The sequence below is a fragment of the Somniosus microcephalus genome, chromosome 27, assembly GCF_052327205.1.
Source record: "Somniosus microcephalus isolate GS21.2 chromosome 27, FLI_Smic_1.0, whole genome shotgun sequence".
Classification (NCBI taxonomy): domain Eukaryota; kingdom Metazoa; phylum Chordata; class Chondrichthyes; order Squaliformes; family Somniosidae; genus Somniosus; species Somniosus microcephalus.
The window spans coordinates 24,166,896-24,182,369 of record NC_141013.1 but is presented as its reverse complement, the minus strand read 5'-3'; the positions used below and the strand labels follow the sequence as shown (position 1 = coordinate 24,182,369).

Sequence of the window (15,474 nt, the reverse complement as noted above, 5' to 3'; positions counted from 1 at the left end):
CACGCATACACAGGACTGTCTCCACACATACACAAGACTGTCTCCACACATACACATGACTGTCTCCACACACACACAAGACTGTCTCCACACATGCACAGGGCTGTCTCCACACATACACAGGACTGTCTCCACACATACACAGGGCTGTCTCCACACATACACAGGCAGATCTACACATATAAACAGGACTCTCTCCACGCATACACAGGACTATCTCCACAAATACACAGGACTTTCTCCACACATAAACAGGGCTGTCTCCACACATACATAAGACTGTCTCCATGCATACAGAGGACTGTCTCCACACATACACAGGACTGTCTCCACACATGCACAGGTCTGTCTCCACACATACACAGGACTGTCTCCACACATACACAAGACTGTCTCCACACATACACAGGATTGTCTCCACACATACACAAGACTGTCTCCACACATACACTGGGCTGTCTCCACACATACACAGGGCTGTCTCCACACATACACAGGGCTGTCCCCACACATACACAGGACTGTCTCCGCACATACACAGGACTGTCTCCACACATAAACAGGGCTGTCTCCTCACATATACAGGGCTGTCTCCACACATACACAGGGCTGTCTCCACACATACACAGGGCTGGCTCCACACAGACACAGGACTGTCTCCACACATACACAGGGCTGGCTCCACACATACACAGGACTTTCTCCACACATTCACAGGTCTGTCTCCACACATACACAGGGCTGTCTCCACACATACACATGGCTGTCACCACACATACACAGGACTGTCTCCACACATAAACAGTATTGACGCCACACATACACAGGGCTGCCCCCACACACACACAGGGCTGTCTCCACACATACACAGGACTGCCTCCACACATACATAGGACTGTCTCCACACATACACAGGATTGTCTCCACACATACACAGGACTGTCTCCACACATACACAGGACTGTCACCACACATACACAGGACTGTCTTCACACATACACAGGACTGTCTCCACACATACACAGGATTGTCTCCACACATACACAGGACTGTCGCCACACATACACAGGGCTGTCTCCACACACACACAGGACTTTCTCCACACATACACAGTATTGTCTCCTTAAATACATAGGGCTGTCTCCACACATACACAGGATTATCTCCACACATACACAGGACTGTCTCCACACATACACAGGACTTTCTCCACAGATACACAGAATTGTCTTCACACATACACAGGGCTGTCTCCACACATACACATGGCTGTCTCCACACATACACAGGGCTGTCTCCACACATACACAGTATTGACTCCACACATACACAGGACTTTCTCCACACATACACAGGACTGTCTCCACACATACACAGGACTGTCTCCAAACATACACAGGATTGTCTCCACACATACACAGGACTGTCTCCACACATACACAGGGCTGTCTCCACACACACACAGGACTCTCTCCACACATACACAGGATTGTCTCCACACATATACAGGTGTGTCTCCACACCTACACAGGATTATCTCCACACATACACAGGACAGTCTCAACATATACACAGGACTGTCTCCACACATACGCAGGGCTGTCTCCATGCATACACAGGACTGTGTCCACACATCCACAGGGCTGTCTCCACACATACACAGGTCTCCACACATGCAGAGGGCTGTCTCCACACATACACAGGACTGTCTCCACGTATACACAGGACTGTCTCCACACATACACAGGGCTGTCTCCACGCCTACACAGGGCTGTCTCCACGCATACACAGGACTGTCTCCACACATACACAAGACTGTCTCCACACATACACATGACTGTCTCCACACACACACAAGACTGTCTCCACACATACACAGGGCTGTCTCCACACATACACAGGACTGTCTCCACACAGACACAGGGCTGTCTCCACACATACACAGGCTGCTCTCCACACATACACACGACTGTCTCCACACATACACAGGGCTGGCTCCGCACATACACAGGACTGTCTCCACACATACACAGGGATGACCCCACACATACACAGGGCTGTCTCCACACATAGACAGGACTGTCTCCACACATACACAGGACTGTCTCCACACATACACAGGATTGCCTCCACACATACACAGGACTGTCTCCACACATACACAGGACTGTCACCACACATACACAGGACTGTCTCCACACATACACAGGGCTGTCTCCACACATACACAGTATTGACTCCACACATACACAGGACTGTCTCCACGCATACACAGGACTGTCTCCACACATACACAGGGCTGTCTCCACACATACACAGGACTGTCTCCACACATACACAGGACTGTCTCCACACATACACAGGACTGTCTCCACACATACACAGGACTGTCTCCACACATACACAGGACTGTCTCCACACATACACAGGGCTGTCTCCACACATACACAGGACTGTCTCCACACATACACAGGACTGTCTCCACACATACACAGGACTGTCGCCACACATGCACAGGACTGTCTCCACACATACACAGGACTGTCTCCACACATACCAGGGCTGTCTCCACACATACACAGTATTATCTCCACACATACACAGGACTTTCTCCACACATACACAGGACTGTCTCCACACATACACAGGATTGTCTTCACACATACACAAGGCTGTCTCCACACATACACAGGCTGCTCTCCACACATACACAGGACTGTCTCCACACATACACAGGGCTGGCTCCACACATACACAGGACTGTCTCCACACATGCACAGGGCTGTCCCCACACATACACAGTGCTGTCTCCACACATAGACAAGACTGTCTCCACACATACACAGGACTGTCTCCACACATACACAGGATTGCCTCCACACATACACACGACTGTCTCCACACATACACAGGACTGTCGCCACACATACACAGGACTGTCTCCACACATACACAGGACTGTCTCCACACATACACAGGACTGTCTCCACACATACACAGGATTGTCTCTATCCATACACAGGACTGTCTCCACACATACACAGGGCTGTCTCGACACATACACAGGGTTATCTCCACACATACACAGGACTGTCTCCACACATACACAGGATTTTCTTCACACATACACAGGGCTGTCTCCACACATACACATGGCTGTCTCCACACATACACAGGACTGTCTCCACACATACACAGGACTGTCTCCACACATACACAGGGCTGTCTGCACACATACTCAGGGCTGTCTCCACACATACACAGGACTGTCTCCACACATACACAGGACTGTCTCCACACATACACAGGACTGTCTCCACACGTACACAGGACTGTCTCCACACATACACAGGGCTGTCTCCACACATACACAGGACTGTCTCCACACATACACAGGACTGTCTCCACACGTACACAGGACTGTCTCCACACATACACAGGGCTGTCTCCACACATACACAGGACTGTCTTCACGCATACACTGGATTGTCTTCACACATACACAGGACTGTCTCCACACATACACAGGACTGTCTCCACACATACACAGGACTGTCTCCACACGTACACAGGACTGTCTCCACACATACACAGGGCTGTCTCCACACATACACAGGACTGTCTCCACACATACACAGGGCTGTCTCCACACATACACAGGACTGTCTCCACACATACACAGGGCTGTCTCCACACGTACACAGGACTGTCTCCACACATACACAGGGCTGTCTCCACACATACACAGGACTGTCTCCACACATACACAGGACTGTCTCCACACATACACAGGACTGTCTCCACACATACACAGGACTGTCTCCACACATACACAGGGCTGTCTCCACACATACACAGGACTGTCTTCACGCATACACTGGATTGTCTTCACACATACACAGGGCTGTCTCCACACATACACAGGACTGTCTTCACGCATACACTGGATTGTCTTCACACATACACAGGGCTGTCTCCACCCATACACAGGACTGTCTCCACACATACACAGGCTGATCTCCACCCATACACAGGACTGTCTCCACACATACACAGGCTGATCTCCACCCATACAGAGGCTGATCTCCACACATACACAGGATTGTCTCCACACATACACAGGACTGTCTTCACACATACACAGGGCTGTCTCCACACATACACAGGACTGTCTCCATAGATACACAGGACTGTCTCCACACATGAACAGGGCCATCGCCCAAGAGTTAGAAATGTAAATGTTAAAATAGCGGAGGGAAGAATCTCTAAACATTTAAACTAAGAGTAGGTAGACATTGCGCTGGATTCGCACTCCATGTCTTGTCAAATCAAAGAATGAAAATGGCGTTGGAGGAGAAGTTTAACATCAGTGCCCAACAGTTTGAGCACCGCGCCATGCTAAACGTGTGTGGTGTAAATTGGGTGTAAAGGCCCGAAGTGACTGAGGTGAAGCAGTGAGACCTCCTCCCCTGCGAGTTTCAGACCTCTGCACTCTGGTGTCAGGTCTGGTCCTGACTCGGGATTCAGGCTGCATTTACACTATAACAGTTGTAGTGTGAAGACATTCTCACCCTTTGCCGGCCCACAACTCTCAACACATCGCCGTTGTACAATTTCCCCTTTTTCTTGAAGAATTTCTCTTTTTACATTCAACTCGCTCCGCCGCGATTTGTGAAGCGGCGCGTTTGACATTAAAAACAGCCAATAAGCTAATTGCAATGGCCCAAGCTCTAAGTGTGTGCTTGTGTCGATGTTTAAGGGCAGGAGCGCTGCTTAAAATAAAGACGCAGACTTGAGTCAAACTGTACTGGTGGCTGGGGAGCGAGTGCACTCTCAAAAATACAATTGAATACAGGTTTTTGCTGGTTCAACAATGAAACGGAATATTTGGGATAATCCAGCCGCTCTCACACGCACTGAGTTCCCGCAGTGGGATATTATGAACTCCCCAAGACTGGTGAAGTCTGGAAAAGCAAGATTGCGATCAACATCAATTTGAAACATGCGGTATTACAGAGCAACAAAATATGGCCTGAGGCCTCTTTCTGTCTTTCCATCTATCTGTGTTATTCTAAATATGCCCTTTTATAGGCGCTGAACCACCACAGTAAGTGTACTGATTGTAGATCAGCCTGTTACATTCTCCATATATATTTCGTTCATATAAATATTTTGGGGCCATTCGACCTTTTTCCACCGTCTCACCCTGTCAAAGGCGTGCTGTAAAGCTGTGGAAAGTCTCCTTATAGGAGCACTAACGGTCTCCCCAACCCGCCTCTTGATGCACTCCTGTAATGCGGATTACGGATCGCCCCTGATTATATCGGGCAGTTACCATATGGCGAGAAAGCAAGGTTTCATTACCAATTAGATCTAAAAAAATTTTTCGAAGGGTCGCATTACAAATCTTGCCCCATTTCAGCTGTTTGTTTTTCTTTTATAATAAATGGGAAAGTGGATACTGCATTAAAGGGCTGGCTGGGGCAGGGTTCTAGCCCCAAACCACTAAATGGCCATAAATCTCGCTCACTCCCTGTGGAGATCCACTTGTGCGCAATGAAAAGATCCCTGCAGAATGCCTGATGCACATATTACTCTGACAGATCTCGGCGGAAAACCATCTTATCACCTCCAGCTCTCGGTGATGTTAAAAAGTAAGATTCACGTTTCAACAACAAAAAAATCTAAATCCATAAAGAACGAATTATTTATACAATCCGAACACGACGTTGAATCCGATTAACGTTACAAGTATCTTGAGATGTTATTAATAAATATTGTAAAAGATATATTGATATCACAGCGCCAGAAAATAGAGAGACTGAAAGAGAAATAAACATTGTCAACTTTAGATCAATTTTAAAACTACAGAGAGAGATGAGAGAAACACTCAATCGTTGAACGTTTTACTATTCATTGTAAGGATTATTGAGTCACATCCGATTAAATAAAGAATTCCGAAATAAAACGGAATGGTCCATTGCGGGCTGCATTGGGTACCAGCGACAGCACAGGTTTGGTAAAGTTGGGGGCTGAATCGGATCATCACAGAAATCACAGACTACAGAGGGGCTGCCAACAGCCCCAGTAAGTCCTGTGGGAAAGGGAAGCAGCGAAAGACTGGGATCAGCACACCACAGAGAGATAGAGAGGACCCCTAAATCCCAAGTACTGACACCAGTCTCCAGACGACCAGCTCGGCTCCCCAGAAGTAACTCAGTGATAATTACTGCAAGGGGGCAGGAGGGAGAGCTGCTCCTAACTCTCATCCGGCTAAGGTTTGTACACAAACCCCTCCCTGTAAAACCCACTCCGTGTTTAACTGTGCCTATTTTTCCCCCCAGAATATCTGGTTTTACATAACATGACAGTGTTGTGCCGAGCGGGCTGTGATGGAGTGTCTCCACGCTTCTGTTTGTCAGTTTTATTCCCCTCTGAAGATGTACCTCGGGGGGAAAAGCACCTGCTGTTCTCATAATCATTTAAAAGCCAAATAAATAAGAGGCAAGAGTTTGGCTGAGACAAGGTGTTGGAAACAGTAAAAAGAAGGGGGTGTCGAGAGCGGGGGGACATGTCCTTTGCTTCTCCCCAGGCTGGACAGTATCCCTGCTCCTGAATTTAACGCTGTGTTAATAGGGCGGGTGCAGTATTGGGAAGGGTCGAAGGCTAGCTCAGAAACAGTAGCCAAGGCACCGTAGCTTTTTTGGTGAATTCGGTTCACCCACTAAACACTCACTATTTGCCATGGAATAACACAACTGCATCTCTGCGGATTCCGGCAGCCTTATATCATTATATATTGCATTATATTCGATATATAGACGGGTTTGCACATCAGTCACCGAACGCAGATCTAAGCGAGGCAGCAGATTGCAGGGCGACCTGTTCTCTGGGGTGCAATTGCTCTGCACGGGATTGCTCACACTTGACTTAATACAAACGGCACCAACCTTGGCGTGTTTGATCTCCAGGTTTGGAGTTGGGGACGGCAGCAGCTGGAGAGAAGCGATCAGAGCGGCCGGGTCCGCCTTCACCTCACTGGGGAACTCGATCTCACTGGAAGTCATATCGATCTGTCGAAGCGGAGTGGCGGTCAGGATGCCGATTGGTTTTTTCTACTTTTGCTGATCAGAGATTGTGACTTGTTCCCTGTGCTGTGGCTTTGTATATAAGCAGGTGTCAGTCTGTGTCTCTCTCTTATTGGGCATCAGCTGAGAAGGGGCTGGGCTGTCCTCGTAAGAATGATATGCTCCAAAAAAAATAAGATTAAACAATCGGACGCAATGCAGGACTCCACACGATTGGATTCATTAGGGACAATCTGTGTTTGTATTATCTTATCGTCGCCAATACTTGATCTCTCCCTGATCCCATCACCTGTAAACCCAGCCAGACCTGGAGAGACAATGCCAACTTTTTTTTGTTTAGCCAAGTGGTTCTGGAGCTGAACAATTCCAGAGGAGCGGCGCGGTTTAATTCCATTGGACTCAGCGCCACCTGAAATCCCCAAAGAAATGCCCTGCCAGTGAACGGGCTGGGCATGGCGACTCTGTCCTGGAGTTCCTTTGAGCACAACTGGTCGATAGCTTCCAGCTGCACCCCACACAGGAGAGGCGAGGCTCCCAGTCCATCCGAAACACCGGCGCGCAGAGCTGATCCCACTCGCTTTCATTTTAAGGGGATAATCCTGTCGTTATTCCGCGCCTCCCTCTCTGTGAAATCTGCAGCATTCCGCCGGGCTGTTGCAGCACTTTCTGAATTCCACTGTTTCCGTCCATTCAATCCCTCACTCTGCCGAAGCAGATTCCAAGTGACATTGGCTATCATCCCCCCTTGTGTTTAGCGGGCTGTATTTCCTGGACTCCCTTTCTCACGGACAGTATTTTTTTTTATGTTGTGTTAATCTATTTCGGGATTAATGCAATTGGTCTCTTGAAGTACCCATGCACCGTTTATATTAGTTATATAAATAGATAGGAAAGACATCTTCATCTGTTATGTCAGTGTTGCTTAATATATTATTATTAAAAAATGTCTTCACACTCACTTACACCAGGAGCAGATTTTAAAAGAGACACACACACACCAGAGAGTTCAGTTATTTTCAGAGTTGCCATTCGGTTTAATACAAATAATACACAGTGAGGCGGAATAGTGGGGTAACTGCTGAGTCCAGGCTTGGGCAGGAGTTCCCCTCTCTCCCTGGGAAACTGTCATTTCAATCTAAATTGAAACCTTGCACAGGCGATAGGAACGGGCAGAGCTCGGAACCGTGAGCGGGCTTTTCCCACAGCCTCCCAGACAGTGTCCTCCACTTTTCCACAGCTGGGATTTCTCCCTGCCAATGAAAACGAAAGCTTCAAGCACACAAAAACAGCTTTGGCGGAACGAAGCTAGTCGAATTCGTCCAAAGTAAACGCGCTTGTTCACAAAGACAGACAGCAACCTTCCGGGCGAATGTTTTGGACGCTTTTGCCGTTAGTTCCATTTAACACTTACAGTCCGCTCACAATTTCATGTACTATTGTCAATCTTCACCATCACAAAACAAAGTGTTGACTGGGGGTAACTTTTCTCAAAATTTAAGCCCTGTCTGAGGATTTCCCCCCCCCTCTTGTCATGTTTTATTCATACATTTCCAAATGTATTTATAACCCAATCTGACCAAGGGATTCGAGCTGAAATGGCAACCTTTCTTTTTTTAGTATTTCCAGCGGTTCTCCCTGTCAGAGGTGCCATCCTTCAGATGGGACGTTAACCCGTCTCTCTGTCCCAGTGGTTTAGAATGCCATTAAATATTCCATGGAGCTATTTGAGGAGCAGAGTCTTGGGCAAAATTCCTCCCTCGAGGAATAGCAACAAAAACAGGTGCCCTGCACCAATTTGCTGTTTGTGGGATCTTCCTGTCCCCAAAATGGCTGACTGGGTTTGTCTGCAGAACACCAGTCGCCGCCCTTCAAAGTCATTCCTTGCAAATGAAACCTTTTGAAGCGTTTGAGAATCCCAATTGCAATAACAGATACCGTTATTCGGGCATAAAACGAGGTCCTGAATTTCCTCGACTGCTTTCAAAATTCCATGTTTTATGCGATATTGCCCATGTAACGGTGTCCTGTCAGTGCCCGCTGCTGAATCAATACAATGCGTATTATTGATGGCGAAAGTTCTGAGGCATAACATTTGGGCTTTGAGGAAATGACACATCTTTAAACATTGGTATAAAACAATAGAGCTGTTTACAACTAAAACAACAGCCGCAATTAGTTTCCCTGACTTTGCAGCCTTAGGTTTACGAAATAAGTCAAAACTTTGCCAAATTTAAAGAAATCCCTCTAAACTGACCAGCTTTATCTCCAGCATGTGTGAATACTGCTACCTTCTTTTTTTTTAAACAAAAGCCTGTTTTCTTACAGCAGAGGTTTACATCAAAGAGCTTAATTCCCGAAGAGACTGACAGTGATTAATGTAATCAAAACATCTTACTCTCAAGCCATTACTTTAAACACAGACAAACAAGGACCCGCATACAGTTAACAAAGCAAAGCACAGAAACCATGCCAGGCAGAGGGAGCTCGGTTCCAGGGCTGCAAGCACACACTGTGAACTAGAAAACCTTGGCTCCCTCTGCTGGGGGAAACGCCCAATGTAATGAATCCATTGGCCTGTTACTTATCTTTCCGTTTAGTTATCTATCTACACGTTCCACCTGCAAGCCAGTCCAGTGGAACACTGTTTACGTGGAATAGAGTGGGAGGAACATCTACATTGCTTCTGATCTGACTTGTAATCAACAGGACGATTATTGTGTGTGACAAGTGAAATTGAGACGTACCAACAATTCCCATACAGAGCCAGTTTCTATCAACGTTCAATTTGACCCCAAAATATTATATTATGAAGAACAACTTGTATTTATATAGCGCCTTTAGTAGTAAAACGTCCCAAGGCGCTTCACAAGGCGGTTATAAAACAAAATTTGAGCGGAGCCACATAAGGAGAAATTAGGGCAGGTGACCAAAAGCTTGGGCAAAGAGGTAGGTTTTAAGGAGCGTCTTAAAGGAGGAAAGAGAGGTAGTGAGGTTTGGGCAGGGAATTCCTGAGCTTAGGGCCTAGGCAACAGAAGGCACGGCCACCAATGGTTGTGCGATTATATCAGGGATATTCAAGAGGGCAGAATTAGAGGAGCGCAGATACCTGGAGGGAGGGGGGAGTTGTGGGGCTGAAGGAGATTACAGAGATAGGGAGGGCGAGGCCATGGAATGCTTCTATGAGGAGTTCCGTTTTACACAGTTAGCAGCTTATTACACAGCTTATTGACGGAGATAACTGGCTTCCAAAGGGCGACGTTGTATCGTCACTTCTGTATCATTGCCAAATGGCTTCCGATTTCTCTTGAGTCAGAGTGACTGGAGAACTGACTCAGGTCGCAGTCGATTCCGATATGCAGCGCTCGGAGAAGCCTCGGGGAGGCAGTCTCACGCTGACAGGGTATTGAGTTATAACTCCAGTGAGGTGCCAACCAGTGTTTAAAAATGGGCCGGGATCCGTAGGACCTCCCGACTCTGGAGCTAACCATCGATAGCACGGTATAATCGCAGCCCAGGCGACATGCTTTAAAGCGAGGAAACACCCAAAGCACGGTAGCGGGCTAAAAGCTACCGAAATATCTATCAGTTAGCAACTAGATATTGCAACTGCACAACCGTAGCTGCTTCTGTCATCACCGTCTGTGGACTGGAATTGAAGACATTTCTGCGGATAGCAGAAACAGTTTAATGTTGTAAGGAACAAGTCCAATTTAAACCAATGAAGAAGAATGCATAAGATGTTATGTAGAATAGATGTCGAGTGCCTATTTGTGACTAAATGATCAGTTACTCAACAGTTAATAGCGGGAAAAGCATGAAGAGATACTGAAAGTAAAGTCCCTCTGATTGGCCATTTGAGTTAAGAAATTGAATCTGTAACATAAATCGATCCTACTTAGAATAAAAGCCATTTGTGTCATTCACACAGCAGTCCCTAGAAGACATCAGATGCTGTTTTTCTTATAACCTCACTGGTAGCAGTAAGGGGATAATAATAATAATAATCAACTTTATTGTCATTGTTAGTGCACAAGTGCAGTACAACAAAATGTAGGCTTGCGGCTCCCGAGAGTGTACATTTAGATTAAGACATTTAAACATTCAACATTCATTTGGCTTGTAATACATTAACATAAACATAACCATAATAAAGTGCATTGGCAGATGTGCAGGCTTTAGAGTTTATTTATGGAGTTCAGTAGGATGACAGTCCTGGGAAAGAAGCTGTTCCTAAATCTGGTCGTTTGGGTGCGAATGCATCTGTAGCGTCTCCCAGATGGCAGGAGGGCGAACAGACTGTGGCTGGGGTGGGTAGGATCTTTGATGATGGACCGTGACCTCCGTAAACAGCGTTTCTGGTATATGTGCTCTATGGTCAGTAGTGTGGGGCGAGGGTTGTCCCATTTGGGAAGCTTATACGGTAGGGATTGGCTGTAAGGCTATATGCACCTTACAGGCTCGGTTGTACCATGAATTGATTGCGAGGGGTACGCCATTCGAAGCTGCGGTCTTTCAGGGGCTTGCCATTTAGAATCTTTTTGGACCAGTCGTGGCGAGGGATGTGGGTGTTGGATGCTGTGTGGAGAGGAGGTTAGTGTGGAGACCTGGTTGAATGGCAAATAGTTGTACTGAATATTCAGTGGATGATACTACAATCTGATCCATTAGAATCAGCTGTTCTATCACTTTTCTTTGTGCTTTTTAAATAATCAATGCTTTTGCTATTTTGAGTTTTGCTACTTTGCCTTGGCCCAACGCTCACCAGTGTTATCAGTGGTTCCCTATCCTTGCTCAGTGGGTAGCACACTTGCCTGCTGGGTCAAGAAGGTTGTGGGTTCAAGTCCCACTCCAGGGATTTGAGCACATAAATCTAAGCTGACACTTCAGTGCAGTGCTGAGGGAGTACTGCACTGTTGGAGGTGCCGTCTTTTGGGTAAGACATTAAACTGAGGGCCTGTCTGCTCTCTCAGGTGGATGTAAAAGATCCCATGGCGCTATATTGAAGAAGAGCAGGGGGGTTAACCCTCAATCAACATCACTAAAGCAGATTATCTGGTCATTTTCACATTGCCGTTTGTGGGACCTTGCTGTGTGCAAATTGGCTGCCGTGTTTCCCACATTACAACAGTAACTATACTTCAAAAGTACTTCATTGGCTTTGGGACATCCGGTGGTCATGAAAGGCACTATAGGAATGCAAGCCTTTTTCTTTTTAAAACTAACATCAGCACTCTGCTGAAAAAAGCCATCCTTTTCAACTACACCCCCATCTCTAACCTTCCTATCCTCTCCATGGTCATTGCCATCCAACTCTGTGCTCACTTTTCACTCCTTGTTTGAACCAGTTCAGTCTGGTTTCTGCCCTGCCCAAACTACCTAGACCACAAGGTCACCAATAACCAATCCCTTATGATTGCAGAAATAGCATGCTATCTTTCCTTGTGTTCCTCGATCTTTCCACAGTGATCTATACAGTCAACCACTCCATCCTCTTGTGGTCTGCCTCTGTGGCATGGTTCCAATCCTACCTGTCCCAACATAAGCAGCAAACCTTCTGCAATTGCCTTCTCCAGTCCCCACACAGTTAACTTGGGTGAGTCACACGTTTCCATCCTTGGCCATTCCAATCCTTGACCACATGCTTCTCCTCAGTGATATAATTTATAGACACAGGGTTGGCTTCCAGTTGTACACTGATGGCACCCTGCTTTACCTCCCCATTACTGCTCTTAAGACAACTGTACCGAATGACTGTTCATTCAAGGCATGTTTGAGCCAGAACTTTCTGTCAAATGTTAATCAAGGTAACACCAGTGAGACCGAAGCCAACCTGTTTAGCTCCCATTAAAACTCTAAATCTTAGCCCTGTGTTTATCCCCTCCTTGGTTATTTACTCAGTGTACTACCTATATGTCCCTGAGCTTCAAACTCCATATCCTACCCATCACCAAGGTCACCTATATTTTTAACTCTGCAACATTGTTCATTTCCACCCCTGTAATGTATGTAATGTATATATACCTTAAGGGAGAGAACTACTTTTTACAGCTCCTGTATACTGTAGTACCAGCAGTGACCACACCTGTATATAAACCCTGAGTAGTGATCTGTATAGTTAGTTCTAGAGTAACCCTCATTCAGTAAACACCTGTTGAATCATTCCCTGCAGTCTGTTGTCTGATTATTGAAGGACACAACATTAAGATACACGGATCTAACATTGGCGACGAGGCAGATTCGAACCTACCTGCAACTCTGCATCACCTCCCAGGGATTCGCTCCTGGAGAACAGTGGAAGAAGGTCGAGTCCAGAAGCACGGGCGTCGGCCACGGGCAACCGCCCATTCATCCAGTGGAGATTTGAGCATCGCAGGGGAGGCTGTCGAGAGCCAGGCTTGGCTTTCCAGTCACGGTGGTCCAGCGAAACGGGCTGGCAACAGGTACTGCGCAGACCCTTCCTGGACAGCGACGGGCTAGAGCCCGACCGAGCGGCACAGAAAAAGGCCGAGCAGTGTCGACGGGGGAGAGAGAGAGGGCAGAGCGCACAGGGCACAGCCGGTGTTCAGGACCGAGCGGCGACAATGGGGGAGAGAGGCGAGAGAGAGCAGAGCGCAGCCAGTGTTCAAGGGCCGAGCAGCGTCGATGGGGGAGAGAGGCGCGCAGGAAAATGCGAGGCGCTGCCATTGCCACGAAGACCGCAGAGAGCGGCGTTGGCAGCAGCGCACGAAACCCACAGGGCATCGCCATTTGCCACGAGGACCGCCGAGAGTGGCGTTGGCAGCAGTGCGGGAGATGCCATTTTAAGCCGCAGCGGGGAAGAAAGGAAAGCACGGGAGACGCCATTTTAAGCCAGTCTAACCACACCCAAAAATGCCAAAGAGTGGCAGTATCACAGCGTTCGACAATGAAGCCGAAGATTGGACAACATATGTTGAATGCGTAGAAGTATACTGCAAGGCGAATGAAGTGCCAGATGACAAGAAAGCGCTGGTATTGTTGAATTTAATGGGTACAAAAATGTATGGCTTACTACGAAACCTAGTAACCCCAGAGAAGCCAGTAGAAAAGGATTTTGAAAACATAGTGTCAATCCTACAGGACCACTTAAACCCCACACCGCTGCTGATAGCAGAAAGATTTAAGTTTCACAAAAGGAACCAGCATAAAGATGAAAGTAATGCTGAGTATTTAATGGAACTGCGCAAGCTATCGAAACACTGCCAGTTTGGAACGGGACTAGCAGATACTTTAAGGGACAAGTTTGTGTGTGGGCTTCAAAGTGAAGGAACCCAGAAACGGCTTCTATCAGAAAAGGATCTTACGCTGGACAAGGCTTTCAGCATTGCAGTATCACATGAAGCAGCAGCACGGGGCGCTGCAGAGATACAACGGAGACCGCAAGAATATGGCACAAATGAAATGTCATACGGAACAGTGAAGTGCTATCACTGCGGCAGAACAACACATGACCATAATGATTGCTGGTTCAAGGACAAAGTGTGCAGACAGTGTGGAAAAGTAGGACACATAGCAAGAGTCTGCAGGTCGGGAAAGAAAACCAGCAGCAAGAAATCTCCACAGGAGAAGTACAAGAAGGTACATAAGGTGACGGAGAGTAGTTCAGATGAACAGAAGAGTGATACAGACTCCGGAAGCAAGGAGCTGGGTTGTCTGAAACTACATAATGTGATCAAAACGGAGGATCACCAAACTATCTGGGTCATGCTCAAGATAGCAGGAGTCCAAGTGAAAATGGAATTGGACACAGGATCAGCCCTAACAGTCATAAACCGAAGGGACTACAAGCAGCTATTCTCACATATACCCTTGAGAGGTACAAAGATTTTCTTGAAGACGTACACGGGGCAAAAAGTCTACCCCAAAGGAAAAGTAAGGGTGAACGTTATATATAACGGCAAGGAAACACCAAAAATGGACCTATCTGTATTGCCAGATGGAGGACCACCATTACTAGGATGTGAATGGATCCGGAAGATACAGCTAGATTGGCATTCCATACAGGCACTGACTGTGGCTGACAAAAACGATGATGACGTCACACCTGGGCGACTGTCAAAGATCCTAACTGACGCGAAAGAAGTGTTCCAGCAAGGACTCGGAACACTAAAAGGCATGACAGCGATGATTAAAATTGAAGAAAATGCAAGCCCAAATTTTTTTAAGGCCAGACCAGTACCTCATGCGATCCGCCCAGCTGTCGAAGCAGAGCTGGAGAGTCTGGAACGTTCAGGTGTACTGTCCAAGGTAGACTGGAGCAAGTGGGCTACACCCATCGGCCCTGTGATGAAAAAGTTGTTGAGCAGCACGCCTGGGGAACCAAGGAAGGTTCGCATCCGTGGGGACTTTAAGGTAACAGTGAACCCGT

At 47.2% G+C, this 15,474-nt stretch overlaps 1 protein-coding gene across 1 annotated transcript in view; it reads right to left on the bottom strand.

Annotated features, from left to right (window-relative positions):
• Nucleotides 1-7,739, bottom strand: part of LOC147100076 (retinal dehydrogenase 2) — a 98,441-nt gene extending 90,702 nt beyond the window's left edge. The window contains exon 1 of the mRNA XM_085968720.1: nt 6,951-7,739. Within this exon, the coding sequence (XP_085824846.1) occupies nt 6,951-7,067 (117 nt within the window). The 5' untranslated portion in view covers nt 7,068-7,739. The remainder of the gene's footprint in view (nt 1-6,950) is intronic.
• Between the last annotated feature and the right edge of the window lie 7,735 nt (nt 7,740-15,474).